Source organism: Magnolia sinica, chromosome 14 (genome assembly GCF_029962835.1).
Source record: "Magnolia sinica isolate HGM2019 chromosome 14, MsV1, whole genome shotgun sequence".
Taxonomy (NCBI): Eukaryota; Viridiplantae; Streptophyta; class Magnoliopsida; order Magnoliales; family Magnoliaceae; genus Magnolia; species Magnolia sinica.
In genome coordinates, this window is record NC_080586.1 from 65,040,467 (window position 1) to 65,057,718 (window position 17,252).

General features: G+C 36.7%; 1 protein-coding gene across 5 annotated transcripts in view; it reads right to left on the bottom strand.

The window, feature by feature from the left end:
- Positions 1–17,252, bottom strand: part of LOC131225983 (alpha-N-acetylglucosaminidase) — a 164,364-nt gene that overhangs the window by 128,736 nt on the left and 18,376 nt on the right. For all 5 annotated transcript variants that reach the window (XM_058221614.1, XM_058221613.1, XM_058221612.1 and 2 more), the window contains one exon: positions 614–735. In XM_058221614.1, the coding sequence (XP_058077597.1) occupies positions 614–735 (122 nt within the window). The remainder of the gene's footprint in view (positions 1–613; positions 736–17,252) is intronic.

Below are 17,252 nucleotides of genomic sequence, written 5' to 3' on the forward strand. Positions count from 1 at the left end.
TGATCATTCAAACAATGATATAGCGCATTTGCACTCTGGAGGATACCTCTCTAAAGGGCATTCTCCTTGATAAAACCCTAACCAGTACGCATCGCACCCCTTTTTAATGTCTCTAATCAGAGATACCCTATCATCCAAATGGAGCAGTCTCTCAAGAAAATAAACTTTTGCAACACCATCATCATCATTCAAACGAAGATGTATTATGTATTTAAGCAAATCATTACTGCTATCATAGACACATTTGCCAAATGAACACTCCCAGCCCAAATCCCACTGGACCACTTTATATGCATGCATTAGGCACCAGTAGACAGCGTAAATACCCTAGGCCTAGAATGTTCTTTGCTTTTCCTTTTAATCAAGGGTTTACTACATGCGATGTAATGCAACAGCTTGTAGTATGTCATGGGCAAGAATGTGTCTCCACCAAATTAATAAAACCCTCTAAAGGATAATTTTGGCAAATTTTGTGTTCTTTAATGTTAATTGCATTACAAATTTTGCAATTCCAGTTTACATCCAAATGCATGAAATTTGGTTTCAATGAGCAAATAGTAGAACTAGAAATCCATGCCCCAAATATCAAGAAAAATATGAAGCCCCATATTACCTGGAAAACCTTCTGCCAAATGCTCTCTTGTCCTGTAAATGCTAAAGGCAAGTTAATCCCTTGAAGAGCCATCCAATCAATCTCTTTCTCCCATCTTTCCCAGTCCCACCAAACAAAGGAATCTGTGTAAAATTTAGGTTTAGCAAATCTGTGGCAAGTAGTAGCAAAAGAAAATAGCCTTGGAGAATGGACTATATATTAAAGTAACCAAGAAGCAAGAAGTATCTAAAAAGATACACTCAGAAACTACGGAATGAATGAACCTCAAAACCCCATGAAGAATATTACAGGGTCAAGAATTGAAATGAAGATTTAAAAGATTGGAGCATAATCAGCTTGATTTGCTAAATCACTAGCAACAATGTCTGCCTCTCAAGAAAACACAGGAGACGTGCAGTCTCAATGTAACAGAGGATATTAAATATACGAACAAAAGAGCAATGAAACAACAAGGTAGAAAGAAATGCCTCATTAATTTCAAAGAGAGTGATATCCCAGCAATTTTAATGTTTTATCCTCTATGGAGAAGTTGCTTCTCCATGTGTCAATGTATGGGGTAAGCTCATGCCTAGAGTTGAGATTTTTTAACTGCTTTAGAGCAATGGTGGCAAAATTTCTCAAACATGATTGTTTCCATAGACCGTTGACATTCACAAGTGTGTTATGTATCAAGGACTTGAGGCCAAAGAGATGGTGGATTTGCTAATTCTACATTGGAAGAAAACAAAGGACTCAAGGACTTCTTTTCTGCGAGGTACAGAAACAAGGAATTTCTTTTCAGAATTTTTTTAGATTTAGTGGATCTTCAGAAGAAGTTGCCTGAATTGACGAGGAGGCTGTTAGCCTGTTAGTAAGTCGTGGAAGATGTCACCATTTACAATAATGTGCGGATCTAGAAGGAACAATAAAATTCAACAACATGGTGGAATCAATAGCAAAAATAAGAAAAGGTATGATACATCCAAAGGGTGTGATACATCCGTCGATACCGATACAAAAAACATTGATGATCATTCGAAAAATGATCTGGTGCATTTGCACTCTAGAGGATACCTCTCTAAAGGGCATTCTCCTTGATAAAACCCTAACCAGTATGCATCGCACCCCTTTTTAATGTCTCTAATGAGAGATACACTATCATCCCAATGGAGCAAGCTCTTAAGAAAATAAACTTTTGCAACACCATCATCATCATTCAAACGAAGATGTATTATGTATTTAAGCAAATCATTACTGCTATCACAGACACATTTGCCAAATGAACACTCCCTACCCAAATCCCACTGGACCACTTTATATGTATGCATTAGGCATCAGTAGACAGCGTAAATACCCTAGGCCTAGAATGTTCTTTGATTTTCCTTTTAATCAAGGGTTTACTACATGCAATGTAATGCAACAGCTTGTAGTACTAGTATGTCATGGGCAAGAATGTGTCTCCACCAAATTAATAAAACCCTCTAAAGGATAATTTTGGCAAATTTTGTGTTTTCTAATGTTAATTCCATTACAAATTTTGGAAGGTAGAGATTAAAAAGGTGGCAAGAGAGGGAAGCCAATCATTAAACAGAATAATCCACAGAGTAGACATGGAAAGCTTAATTTGATGGTGGTTGTAATGGAAATCATAGATCTTCCATAACCAGGAATATCCTCAGAAATGACAAGGGGGAAATTGATTGGTTTTCTACAGTTCAGCAAGCGTGAAAGATTCAAATGAGAGAAGATTGTCGTATCATTGGGAGGGGCTAAGGATTTTCTTAGCACTTTTCAGGTCCTTACGATAGTAGGAGATTTCTCAAAATGTGGTTGAGTGCGCAATAACAAAATGAGTTGTGGAAATAATATGTTACAGTGAATTAGCATTTAGTTTAAGCATTGCATTTTGTTATTATGTACTAAGAAAATCTAACAAGACCCCTGACTCCCATGTCATGGTGAATGTTGTCACTTCAACTCATCTCTTCACTTGTGGGGAAGCCCCCAATCTGAGAACCAATTCGGATAAATTAGGGCCTAGGCACATATTGGAATAATTGTCCATGTCAACAAACACAGAAAGCCCGTGCACACGCACACACATGAGCATGGTTTCTAATCCCACTAGATTTGTGTAACCCTTTCATGAAAAATTGGTCAAGAATCAAATTCAGAAATCTACTCACCAATTTCCAAAACTAAGTTCCAAGTTTTTAAACACCTTTAAATAAAAATAAAAAAATAAAAAAATTGTAGGCTATCAGACCGAAAATGCTCCAATTAGCATTCACAGTTAAGAAACTATAATTATAAGATTAAAACTTACAGCCAAAGTATCAACACTGATAATAGTTCCATGTGTATTTGTCACCCATTAGATATGTATATTTAGCCCTCTCTTGAAGAAAAAAAAAATGGCTGAGAATCAAACTTAGAGATCCGCAGGCCAATTTTGATATATAAAACTTGGTGGCATGAGTGGAAAAGATGAGATTGAGACTAAGAAATAGAAAAAAGGAAAAGGAGGAGAAGGAGAAGAAGACGGAGAAGAAGAGGGAGAAGAGTTTTAGGGTAAAGAGAGATGCTGTGTATTGAGTCAAAATCACTAACACATCCTTATATTAGCTTAAGATTAATAATAATAAATAAATAAATAAAAACATAAAATACTCTGCATAAGTACCAAAGACCATGCACACAAGCACACACAATTACATATATTCCCATCTTGTTGAGAATGTGTAAAAAGTAACCCTCTTTTTTCTCTTTTTCCTGAGTGTGTATACATGTCTTGTATACTCCGCTGGAGTACTGTACCTTGCATATGTTAATATTAATAAAGAGGTGTAAGTGAGAAACACACACACACACACACACACACCAGACTAAGTGAAAGATACCTCGTTTCAACACTGAGGTCTTGGTATCGATTCCCTAGTGGGGGTGGCTAACAGCGAAGTGTGAACTGACAGTGGGTGTACTAACAAGCTAACAGAAAAAGGAAAAAAAAAAAAAAGTGAGAGACACACAACAGATTGCCATTACTTTCTCCTCTCCTCTTCTCTTTTCCTTTTCTTTCTATATCTTTTCTTTTCTACCATCCTCTTTTCTTCTATTAATCCCTACTTGGTATCAGATCAAAGCTCTTAAGTGTGGTACTGTTTGTGGCCGTCATACTCTGTTGACACCAACATACATAAGGCTGACGTTAGTATCTGTACTATCCATACGGATATGTAACCTATGAAGGGTATGGTTTGGAAGATCTCGACTTTACAAGATTTGTGATGGTTTTTGTGGATTTTTCTAGGCTAGTTTAAGGTGAGTTTTGAGCCCCCCAATGCATTTTTTGGAAACGGCTGCAATTTGAGTTTTCTTGAAATTTCTTCCAATCAAAATGATTTTCTGAGAAAATCCAACTCAGGGTTAGTCGGATTTACTGTTGTTGGCCATCCATAGGCCCTACTTGCATGTTGATGGGATTTTTAACCTTTCTTTTGGGAGAATTGACAAGCAGTTCCACCGTCTTTTCCCTCTTTTCGCCAAAAATCATTGGATTTCGAGAGGGAAGATATCCAAAATATACCTGGACATATTTTGATCATTCTTCTTAAGTTTCTGAACAGCTATGTGGGAATTTCGCCTTTTTTGAACCATTTGGACCTTCGGCTCTATGCAGAAATTTAGGTGCATCTGTTGTCTTCATGCGGTTCATTTAATGGAACTTTGTTTGTGTGTCTAGTCCTTATCAGCCCATCTTATAAATCTAGTATGGCAGATAAACTCACTTCTGGTGCTCTCATGGGACCCTCTGATTCCCACATTTTGTTGATTACAAATGTTAAGTTGAATGGAAACAACTATTTATAATGGGCTCAATCAATCAAGCTATTTTTGGGAAGAAGAGAGACTTTCTTATATCTTGGATCAATGTTTAAAGTATTGACGAAATCCGCCAATATATCCCACGATATATCTTATATCCCACCTGTGCAATACGAAATGCACAAGTAGTGGGATATATCCCACATCTTCAATCCGGTGAGCATTTTCGATTTCTGATCCTTTTTTTGTAAATCATGTTAAATCAGTGTCAAATTATTACAAATCCATGATTTGTCATGTTTTGCATGAAAAATCATGGATTGGGAGCTTCAATTTTGAGATTTAGTGGAGATGGGCTGAGTTGCAGAAAATTGAAAAAAAAAAAATTTAATTAAATTAAAATTTCCCAATTTCTCACAAATCGGTTGCAATCTTTGTGACCAAACATAAAATCAAACATGTAACCTGATCCAATGATTCTTCTTTGGCTTTTGAATGGATTGCTTGTGCTTCCACACATCTTTTTACATTTATAAATTATATGAATAGACTTTGAATATATTTGCATCAACTCAGTCAAACAACATATAGATTAGGACCTCATACAAAGAAAACCTATTATGTGCACTTGTTTTTTTTAATGTTTTGATTTATAAGTGTGTATTGATGTCTTTTTCAACAACTACTGAAGTTTTATTGAAAAATTCGACCAATTTCCCAATATTCCCCCACGCTTCCAACAATAGCGATACAACCAATATATCCCATGCGATAACAAATACGTATCTATATCCCAAGGGTGGGATACATAACACGATACCGATATTTCAAATACTGCCTTGGATGATCCCAAGACTTTACAGATGCGAGATTAAAAACCTGGACCAAAGAAAAGTATCAGGTCATAGCTTGGCCTGTAAATAGTATGGAGACAACCATCAATAATTAAGTTATGTTTTCAACAATGGATAAGAAGATATGAGATACAATTAGGCAATGTTCTAAATGTCGACAATATCGGCCGATATATCCCACCCGTGTGATATGAAATGCACAAGTAGTGCCGATATATCCCACCCGTGTGATATGAAATGCACAAGTAGTGCCGATATATCCCACATGTTCGATCCAGTGTTCGAAGTATCGATATCGCTACAAGTTTTGCTGGCCAGGGATATGGAAACAATATCGATATCGCCAATAATATCACTGATAACTGGAAATGTGGGAAACATGGGGAAAACGGTGGAATTTTCAACGAAACTTCAGATGTTAAAATGTACATATTTGCATATTTAGAAATAAAAAAATTGCAAAAAAGAATGCATATATCAGTCCAACCATCCCATCCAGCCTGTTTAACCATCCAACTTCCATCCAAACATCCATCGATATTGCAAAATATCAACAACACATGATATTTCACCAAGAAATCATCAACAATTGGAAAGGAAACGAAAGATTGTGGTCTCAATATCACACATGTTGCGATATCGATAATATCGAGATATTATCAATATTATCAATGACAATTGAACAGTGCACACAACCATGTGCCCATGAAAAAAAAAATTTGAAATAAAATTTTTCCTAATAAACAAACATTTGATGACATCAATGCGTTGGCAATATTATTGAAATATTGTCGATACACTTATGATACAAGCGTTGCCTAAAATTTACATAGCTGAAAATATTGGCGATACATTGGCGATATTGATGCATTGGTAATACAAGCGACACCTAGAATTTATATAGTTGAAAATAATGGTGATTACATTAGCGATATTGATACATTGGCAATACTTAGCTATACATTGCTAATAACTGAAATTTCTAATACAACAAGCGTTATCGGTATCGCTACCAGTGTTATCGGTATATTGGAGATAAAGATAATATTGGAGAAATTTCGATACCGAAACATGGAGAAGATGAACAACCAATGGATATCGAAATCAAAGCTCCAACAACATGATTTTTCATGCAAAACATGAAGAACCAATGGCTTTATAACCATTGCAAACTAATATAACATAGTTTCAACAAAAAAGGGATCAGAAATTGAAAATACTCATTGGATCGAACCGGTGTTCGAATTATCTCCAATATTATCGAAATATCTCCAATATTATCTTTATCTCCAGCTTAGCGATACCGATAACACTAGTAGCGATACCGATACATGAAGACCACAATCTTTCGTTTCCTTTCCAATTGTTGATGGTTTCTTGGTGAAATATCATGTGTTGTTGATATTTTGCAATATCGATGGATGTTTGGATGGAAGGTTGGATGGTTAAATAGGCTGGATAGGATGGTTGGACTGATATATGCATTCTTTTTTGCAATTTTTTTATTTCTAAATATGTAAATATGTACATTTTAACATCTGAAGTTTCATTGAAAATTCCACCGTCTTCCCCATGTTTCCCGCATTTCCGATTATCAGCAATATTATCGGCGACATCGATATTGTTTCTGTATCCCTGGCCAGCTAAACTTGTAGCGATATCGATACTTCGAACACTGATTATAACAGTATAAACCCATGGGAGTATCTACCACGAACCCGAGCTCACACATTAATGTCTTTAGCAAACAACTTCGCATGTTAGATGGGCCATAGCCTTATACTCTGCTTTTGTGCTAGACCGAGCAACAACCTATTACTTCTTGCTTTTCCATGTAACCAGATTTCCTCCTATGAACGTACAATAACCTGTGGTACACCGCCTGTCAGAAGGAGCCCAAACCTAGTCTGCATCAGAAAAACCTTTGGCTCTAAGGCGTCCATTTCGCTTGTAGAGAATTCCACGGCTAGGAGCTCCCTTTTAATATCTTATTATCTCCCTTTTAATATCTTATTATGCGAAGCACGGTCTCCATATGAGATGTCTGAGGAGCCTACATAAACTTGACTAACTACAATGATTGGATCAGTGATGTCCAGTCATGTAATCGTTAAATAGATCAATTTGCCCACAAGCCAACAATATCTCCCTACATCATTAAATAATTCCCCTTCATCTATATTTAGCTTTGAATTAGTGTTCAAGGGAGTTTCAATTGGCTTAGCCCCAAGCAAACCTACCTCTTATAATAAATCCATCACATTCTTCCACTGCAGCAGGTTAATTCCCACCTTCGACCCTGCTACCTCAATACCAAAAAAGTATCGACAATAACCTAAATCCTTTGTTCAATAGTGTTGCTACAACTTCTTCAATTCAGATATACCTATACTATCACTGCTAGCGACAATGATATCATCCACAGATACAACAAACACAACAATACTAGTCTTCCCCTGTCAAACAAAAATCAAATAATCTGCCTGACTACGTTTTATCCCGAACCGAAGCACCATGTTACTAAACTTGTTGAACCACGCATAAAGAGACTATTTTAATCCATAAATAGATTTATTTTTTTAATGACATACTTTATCTGACTCCCCCTGAGCAACAAAACCAGGTGGTCGCTCCATATATACCTCTTCAAGTAGATCCCCGTAAAGAAAGGCGTTCTTCACATCAAGATGATATTGAGACCAATCAAAATTTACAAACAAGATAGATCACTACACAAGGAATGAAGCTTCACCAAAAGAGAAAAGGTCTTAGAGTAGTCAACACCAAGAATCTGAGTGTATCCTTTTGCAACCAACCAAGCCTTTAAACGATCCACCAAGCCATCGGGATAGTACTTGACAATATATACCCATCTTCACCCTACTACACGTTTTTCTGCAGGTAGTGTAGCTGAAGTCCAAGTTTGATCTTGATGAAGTGCAACCGTCTCTTCTTCCACAACTTGCTTCCTCCCATCACTGTTAAGAGCCTCCTGAAAAGAGCAAGGAACCGACACAAAGGGGCGAAGACAAAGCAAACTACTGAAAAGAAGGGGACAAACCATCAAAGGAAACAAAATTAGAGATTGGATGTTGAGTACAAGAGTGGATTCCCTTACAGAGAGCAATAGGCAAATCATCTTCATTTGACAGTACGGGTGGTGAAGACCTAAGAGAATAATCTTCAGATGGGGTGGTAGAATTGATAGAGGACACACTGGTATGCACTTCATCACTTCTCTTGGAACGTCTGGAGTAGACCTACAACGATGGCGAAGCCGAATGTTCCACAAGCGCTTACTTTCTAGATGAAGTTGTGTCTGGCACCATTGGAAGAATGATGGAACCTTCATCAAGTTACAATGATCTTCCACCCTCAGAAAAGTATTGAGCATTTTCAAAGAAATTGACATCCGCTGACACATACCATCTTCTAGTGATTGGACTTGTAACCCCATTGCATGCAAGAGTATCCTAGAAAAACACACTTTACAGCTTTGGGTTCAAATTTATCAGAAACATGATCAAATTGCTCGAAGAATTGAAAACAGATGATGCTGGGGATATAAGACAGAAAAAGGAGTTTTACCACCTGTGACTGATTAAGGCATCTAGTTGATGAGACACCATGCAGTCAAAACTGCATCACTCCAAAAAACCCTTTGAAACCTTCATATTTAACAACAATGCCCTAGCAACCTCAAGTAGGTGACAATTCTTACATTCTATAACTTCATTTTGTTGTAGTGTATGCGCACATGACATTTGAGGAATAATGCCATGGAATAAAAGATATGAATGAAAATAGGTAGGTGTATATTCCTTAACATTGTTAGACTTTAGAATGCACGCTCTAGCATCAATAAACACCTCAGAACAGTCTTTCATCAAATATAACCATGTCATTCTAGAGCAATCATCCATAAAGATAACAAAATATTTAAAATCAGATAAATTCAAAACATCAACTGGACCCCAAACATCTGAAAGTATCAAGTAAAAAGGTTGATCACTTATTTTATCCTCGAGCAAAAGAAAGGACACTGTGATGCTTGCGCAACTCGTAAGCTTCACGCTTTAACCTAGACACATATGACAAAGATGGGACAAGAGTCTTCAAACTATTTAAGGATGGGTGACCAAGCGTAAAATGTCATTGATGAGGACAGATGTTGGTCTGCAATGCAACTCCAATTCCAAGCTTTGGTTAGTTTACTTACAGGTAATAATCTTAAAGGAAACGTAGGAATGTAAAAAATTGAAAACAATGAGAAATCTGAAGTGGGACAAACAGTTCCCTCCCCAGATATGCTAATTGATGTACAATCAGCTAGTGTGGCAGAAAAGATGGATGGGAACTAGACTAACTGAGATAACACACTACGCTTACCAGTCATGTGATCGAAAGATCTAAAATCAATAATCCATGGGACATTCTCTAGAGAAGTGAAACAAGCCATACCTGACTAGGCAAAAGTAGCATTAGAGGAAGAGTCATGGGTGGAGTGATCTCTCAAAAGGTTGGCATATTCTTCCTCGGACATAGTAACTATGTTACCTAAAGCAATGTTTACTGTATCGATATCGAGTTGCATATCACACCCTTGGGATACAGATACACATCAGTTATCAAACGGGATATATTGTTTGTATCGGGTAATGTATCGCGGTTTTTTAGAAACATAGGGAACCAATGGAAAATTGGTTGAATTTTTCAATGAAACTTCAATGATTGTTAAAAAAGACCTCAATACACACTTTCAAATCATAACATTAGAAGGGGAAAAAGAAAAAGTGCACATAATAGGTTTCCTCTGTATAGTGTCCAAAGCAATGCATTGTCTGACTAAACGGATGCAACTATATTCAAAGTGAATTCATAACATACATAAATCTAGGAGGACATTTATGGAAACAAAATCAATACATTCAAAAGCAGAAGAAATAGAATTAATAAATTTTTTTAATATTTAATTAAAAAATTCCCAAATTTTCACAAAAATCTCATGAATCAGTAGATTAGGACTTATACATGTTTGATTTCATGTTTGCAGTATAAGATTAAAACCAATTTGGGAGAAATTAGGGAAATTCCACCTACCCTCAAATCATGAAATTAGAGTCTGTATGATGATCATTTCATCAAACACTCTTAAATAGTATTAAATTGGACTTAATCGACTGCTGCTAGAAGTGAAATTTCGAAGAAAAAAAAAAAACCTAATAATAATAATTTTTAAAATTTTTTAATTAAAAATTATTTTTTTCCTGAAATTTCACAAAAATACCATGATTAAGTAAATCGGGCCTTATACATGTTTGATTTCGTGTTTGGAGTGTAAGATTGCAACCAATTTGGGAGAAATTACAAAAAAAATGAATTTTCCTCAATTTTTCCCAAATCGGACCACCTACCCTCAAATTTCAAAATCGAAGGTTGAAATCCGTGATTTTATATGCAAAACATAAAGAATCAAGGATTTCTTATGATTTCACACTGATTTAATGTAATTTAAACAAACAAAAGGATCAAAATGCAAAATACTCACCAAATGAGAAATGGCTCCAAATGTAAGAAAATCTTGATTCAGGTTTCAAATGTAGGTTTTTATCCCAAATCCAAGCAAGGGATGGACAGAAATCCACCCACAAACAGCTTAGAAGAGAGAAAACTAGGTGAAATGGAAAAAATTGGAATTTCGAAGGTTTTTGGAAGATAGGCACTCAGTTCCTGACTCGTATCGACAACATCTGTCGATATTGGCAAGTATCATCGATAACAAGAAATTTTCTGAAGAGAAATGGTGCGATATCTCATGATATCACAAGATATCGTCAATACATTACGATACGGTGTGATACATTGCGATATATCGTGCAAAACAGGATTTTTTGCATTTAAGTTACACTCCAGGGATGTTTCGTATCCCTGAGGTGCGATATCAATAATATTGGCCGATAGTATCAATACTGCAAACATTGACTCGAAGTACTCGGCTCGGCAGGAGTGGCAAACTAAGACACATACCCTTCAGAACCATCATCCAATGAGCGGACTTGATTAGCCCAAGTTGGCTTCCTACTAGGTCTGAACATGTATCAACTATGTGATCATTGAGCCACAATTAGTGCAATGTTGATTACCACACCCACAACCACTACCACCACCAGAATTTGTGCCACAACCACACCACAATCCTTGCCTCCAACACGACCTCCCCACAAGTCTCTACCTCCAAAATGACCAGCGCAACCACGACCACCTCCCCCATCACCTCTGCTAAATGCAGAGGTAAAAGCAAACCAATCGAATAATGAGGAACCCTGTGTAGTCATACTAGTTGTACGCTGAACTTTGGTGAATGCCTCTATTAATGATGGGATCTCACTTCCTCCAAGAATTTGAGATCCCATAGGTTAGAACTTGGTCAAAAACTAGAGAGTGACACGAAATTCCTCCCTCCACCTTCACATAGTCTCAACATCTATAGACATCAACTGATACACATTCAACTCTTCCTACATGCCCCTCAGGATAGAATAATACTCTCCCACACTCGTCTCCCTGCTAGAATGAAAATATATTCTATAGAAGCTCATAAATATGAGTTAAGTTTTTCTCACCTAAATACATCTCTTTCAAGTTATCCCGAACTTCTTTAGTAGTCTTGAAGAAAATGTCATTCGCACTAATATGTGGCTCCATATTATATTCCACAACAATGCCCTATTTTGGGCTTCTTCTACTACTCAATCATCATAGACCGTCACGGTTTCATCATATTTGGGCGATGTTAGATATTTCACTTTTCTTTTTCCCATTAGAAAAGCTTCTACAGACGTGGCCCACTATAGATAATTTGTATCATTTAGTTTGGTGACTTTGGTCGATGTGATTTGGAAGGACATTGACTTTGATGAGGACATAATATTATTCTTTAATTCACCATTGGTATTCATCTTGATAAAGGGAAGAACTTTAAATACACACTAGGGAAAACTTTCAACAAAATTGGACTTTACACATGTAGAAGGATGCATAAAATCCACGAACAATATCAACTAGATTATTATATGCTTTCACCGTACACTTTTTCTTCGATCTATACCATCAACAACCTTCAGGAATAATTTTCATCTTCAAATCTAACCGTAAATCCAACTACAAATGAGAGATCGTCCACTTTGGCCCATTACATGAGTAGAATATAAAAGTTAGCCTTACATGCCTTTGTTGAACATGATTACACTACCTACTAAGCGCTGGTACAACAAGAGAAAGGGATTAGGTCAGGTCAGCTAGCCCCAAGCATGTTAGGGTTCCCAAAAAAAGAAGAACAAAGATAAAAAGGAAGAAAATATGATAAAGAGAGAGAGGCAAGAAATCAGATCACTTAAGTATTAGATACAGTGTTCGACATATCAGTATCGCGCCATGTATCGCAATTTGCACCCTTGGTATATAGATACATATCGGATATCACTCGGGATATATCGTTTGTATCGGGTAATTTATCGCACTTTTTGGGAAACATGGGGAAACATTGGGAAAATGGTTGAATTTTTCAATGAAACTTCAGGTATTGTTCAAAAAAGACCTTAATACATACTTTTAAATCACAACATCTCTAAAAAGAAGTACACATAATAGGTTTCCTTTGTATAGGGTCCTAAGCTATGCACTGTTTGACGGAACTAATGCAACTATATTCAAATTGAATGCATAACATTTAGAGTGTATGTGATGATCATTTAATCATACACTCCTAATTAAATACTTTGAAATTAATCTCAATTTACAGCTGGTTGAAGGGGAATTTCGAAAAAAAAAATATTTTATTAATTTTTAATTAAAAATGATTTTTTTATGAAAATTGACAAGGACTTAACAAATCAGTAGATCAGCCCTCATACATGCTTGATTTCATGTTTGGAGTGCAACATTGCAAGCAATTTAGAAGAAATTGGGGAAATTTCGAATTTTCCCCAAATTGGACCACCTACACTCAAATTTCAAAATTAGAGTGTATGTGACGATCATTTCATCAAATACTTCGAAATTAGTCTCAAGCGAGAGTTGCTTAAAGGAAAATTTCAAGAAAAAAATGGCAAACATGAAGAACCAATGGATATTGAAATCAAAGCTCCAACTCCATGATTTTTCATGCAAAACATAAAGAAACAATATATTTGTAACCATTTGACACTGATTTAACATGGATTTCAACAAAAAAAAAAAAAAAAAAGGATCGGAAATTGAAAATGCTCACCGGATTGAACATGTGGGATTATCGGCACTACCTGTACGTTTTGTTTCGCACAGGTGGGATACAGGGTATATCGTGGGATATATCGGCCGATATCGTCTATATTTAAAACATTGTTTGATACCATGTAGTTTGAGATGTAAGGAAAAAAAAAAGGAAGAAAGATGAGAGGAAGAAGAGGGGAGAGGAGAGAGCGTAAAGAGCTCCTCACGACCCACGTTTCTTTTATTATAAAATGGGGCAATCACTAATTACAATGAAACTACAATTGTACCCTCTTGTTAAAAGATAAAATAAACTAATGACTTGTGGGCCGCATGTGAGACTAGGGGAACAACACGTGTGGGCAAGATGGCCCACACATGTGACCATAATGTATCAACACATCTAATTGTACTCGAGACCATGAACTCACCCAACAACAATGAGACTAGAATTATGCAGTTTCTCTCTAGTTTAAATCCAGAATATCAGAGTGTTCATGATCAGATCATAGTTATGGAGCCCTTCTCTTCTCTTGCAGAGTCTATGCCCTCGTTCAAAGAATTGTTGTCCCATCTTTCTATTGATCCTTTTTGCTCCTGATAGATCGGCATACATAGCTAGAGATCGACATTCTCTTGGTCCCAATTCTAAAGCTCCAAGTTAGAACTCCCCGAGTAGCAATCGTGCTCTTGGTTATGGTGTTTGAGGCAAGGGTCAAGCTTCTGACAAAGGCAATCATGGCAACCACACTTTTGGTGGACGTTATCATGGTTGTTATAGATCTACTCGTACTTACACTCATTGTGATGGTACCAATCACACTGTTCATCGATGTTGGGATATTATCGTTCATCCTACGTGGACAGGAGCCAATGTGACCGATGTTTATATCATCCGATTCTGAGAAGATTCATAAGGTATCTCCACCATTGCCCCACAGGATGTCTACCTTAGGTGATTCTATCACCATTCTGGAGAGGTATATGATGCATTGATGCAGCGGCATTTCTTAAGACTATTTCAACTTCCATTGCTAGCTTAGCACAGTCAGATTTTTTATATGTCCTCCTCATCTCCCTCCCAAATCATTGACTCTGGAACCACATCACATATGACTGGTGAGCTTCACCATTTTAAATCTTATTAATCTATTAGTCAAGCTAGTTTTGATACAGTGGTTGATGGTGATCAATCTCCCATCTCTAGAACTAGTTCCATCACCTTCTCTCTCACTAGGCAATTATCCTCTATTCTACATGTTTCTTACGTTCTGTTGAATCTTTTGTCGATCAATTCCCTTACCCAGTCATTAAATTGTCCTGTAACATTATTTCCTTCTCAGTGTGTATTTTAGGACCATCAGGACAAAGCAGGCGAGAAGGATTTGTTTCCTAGATAATACATTTGCTAGTCTTATGAGTGCCTTGTCTTTAGATAGGAAGTTTGTGTCCAGATGGTATCTTAAAACCGAAACTTTTTTCCTTCTATTACTATTCTCGAACCATTATGTTGTAATACTTGTGAATTTTCTAAGCATCATAGAATAGTGTTTCCTCCCAACTCGGAGGAAGTCCGGAGCTTTTGAATTGGTTCATTCTGATGTTTGGGGCCCTACACCTATTGATTTTGTCTTAGGTTATAGATGCTTTGTGTCCCTCATTAATGATCATTCTTAGATGACATGGATTTATCTTATGACGTTTGAACATGAAGCTTTTGATCTGTTCAAGGCATTTTACCATGAAGTCGCCACTCAATTCCAATGCTCCATTAAAGTTCTTCGTTCAGACAATGTAGGTAAATATATGTTGAAAGCCTTCTTGACTTTCTTGCAAGACCACGGTACTATATCTCAAACTTCTTGTGCAATGATCCTCAACAAAATGGTTTTGCCGAATGGAAGAATCACCACCTTCTCAAAGTTACACACATGCACTTCTCCTTAGTATGAATGTTCCTAAATGTTTTGGGAATGATGCTTTACTTGTTATTGTTTTTCTTACTAATAAAAACTCATTTAGAATTCTATAAAATAACTCTTCCCTTAACATCATGCATCCTCATCATAAAGCATTTCCTTTGCCTCCTAAAGTTTTCAGAGCACCTGTTTGTTCATAAGCTTGATGGCAGTAATGACAATTTATCGGTCTGAAAAAATGTATTTTTTCTAGAATATTCTTGATCCCATAAGGGGTATGAATATTGTAATCCTTTAACGAGCAAGAGATATGCATCAGTGGATGTCACATTCTTTGAGGATGTTCCCTACTTCTCAATTGAAGGGCATTTGCTATATAATCACCTTACCAATTAGGGGGAGACTTTATTAGACCAATCTATACCTCTACCACTCCACTCTCTTAAAGAAGATTCCCATACTTCTGAACCTCTCAAGCAATTCCGTGTGCACCAATGAAGGAAGAAATTCCCTACCAATCAAACACCCATCATTCCATCTACTTCTAATGAAGATTCAGGTACTATCTCTTCACTTCTGATGATCTTTCCATTGCTTTACGTAAACCTCCCCATTCATGTATATACATCATCTTATCCATAATTGTCTCCTTTTAGTGTTTGTCTCCTACTTTCAGGTCCTTTGCTACCTCGATCTCTCACAAAGTCTCCAAGTAGTCTTGAATGGAGGCAAGCTATGATAGAAGAAATGCAGTCTCCTAAGACAAATGATACCTCGGAGTTAGTTCCCTTATGGCCTTACTTAAGTGCAAGCAAACAGTTGAGTGTCGTTGGGTCTATACAAATAAGTATCTTCCAGATTGATCAATTGACAGATATAAGGCTTGATTAATAGCTAAGGTCTACACTCAAAAGATATGGTGTGGACTATTTTGAAATTCTCCTATGGCCAAGCTTAACTCAGTTCATGTAACTATGTCTTTAGTTGCAAATATGTCTTAACCATTATTCCAACTAGACGTGAAGAAATGTATTTTTACATGGTAACCTTGCTAAGGAAGTCTATATGGATCAGCCACCAGGGTTTTTCTTGACCAATTACTTGTATCATATATATTGTCTCAAAAAGGTTATTTATGATCTTAAATAGTCTCCCCGTGCTTAGTTTGAAAAGTTCAGCCGCACCTTGTTAGACTTTGGCTCCATTTGTGGCTATTCATATTAATCTTTCTTATCTGTTGTTGCACTATTGGGGTTATTGTTTTGCTAGTCAAGTAGAAAAATTTTTACTATCTGGTGATGATGCCGCAGAAATTACTTACCTAAAATCATTTCTCCAAACACGATTTGCAGTCAAAGATCTAAGCACACTTGCCTACTTTCTTGGAGCTGAAGTTGCTAGATCCAAGTCTGGAATTTTTCTATCTCGACGGAAGTATGTTGTCAAGCTCATGTTTGAGACAGGCATGCTTGGTTGTAAACCCGTTGCCACACTCATAGATGTTGCTCAGAAACTTGGTACTAATGATGAAAATCCTTTATCTGATCCCGACATGTATCGTCACTTGATTGATCATCTCATTTACTTGACTATTACTCAGCCTAACCAACCATATGAAGGTATAGTCAGCCAGTTTATGCATGCTCCACGTACAGCCCATCTTACTATTATATATCAAATCCTCTGTATGTAAAGTTGGCTCCTGGTAAAGGCTTACCATTTCAACAACACTATCACATTCACATCTCTAATTATTCTTATGCTAACTTTGCGGGTAGCCCTTGCATGATCGATATTCCATATCTAGCTATT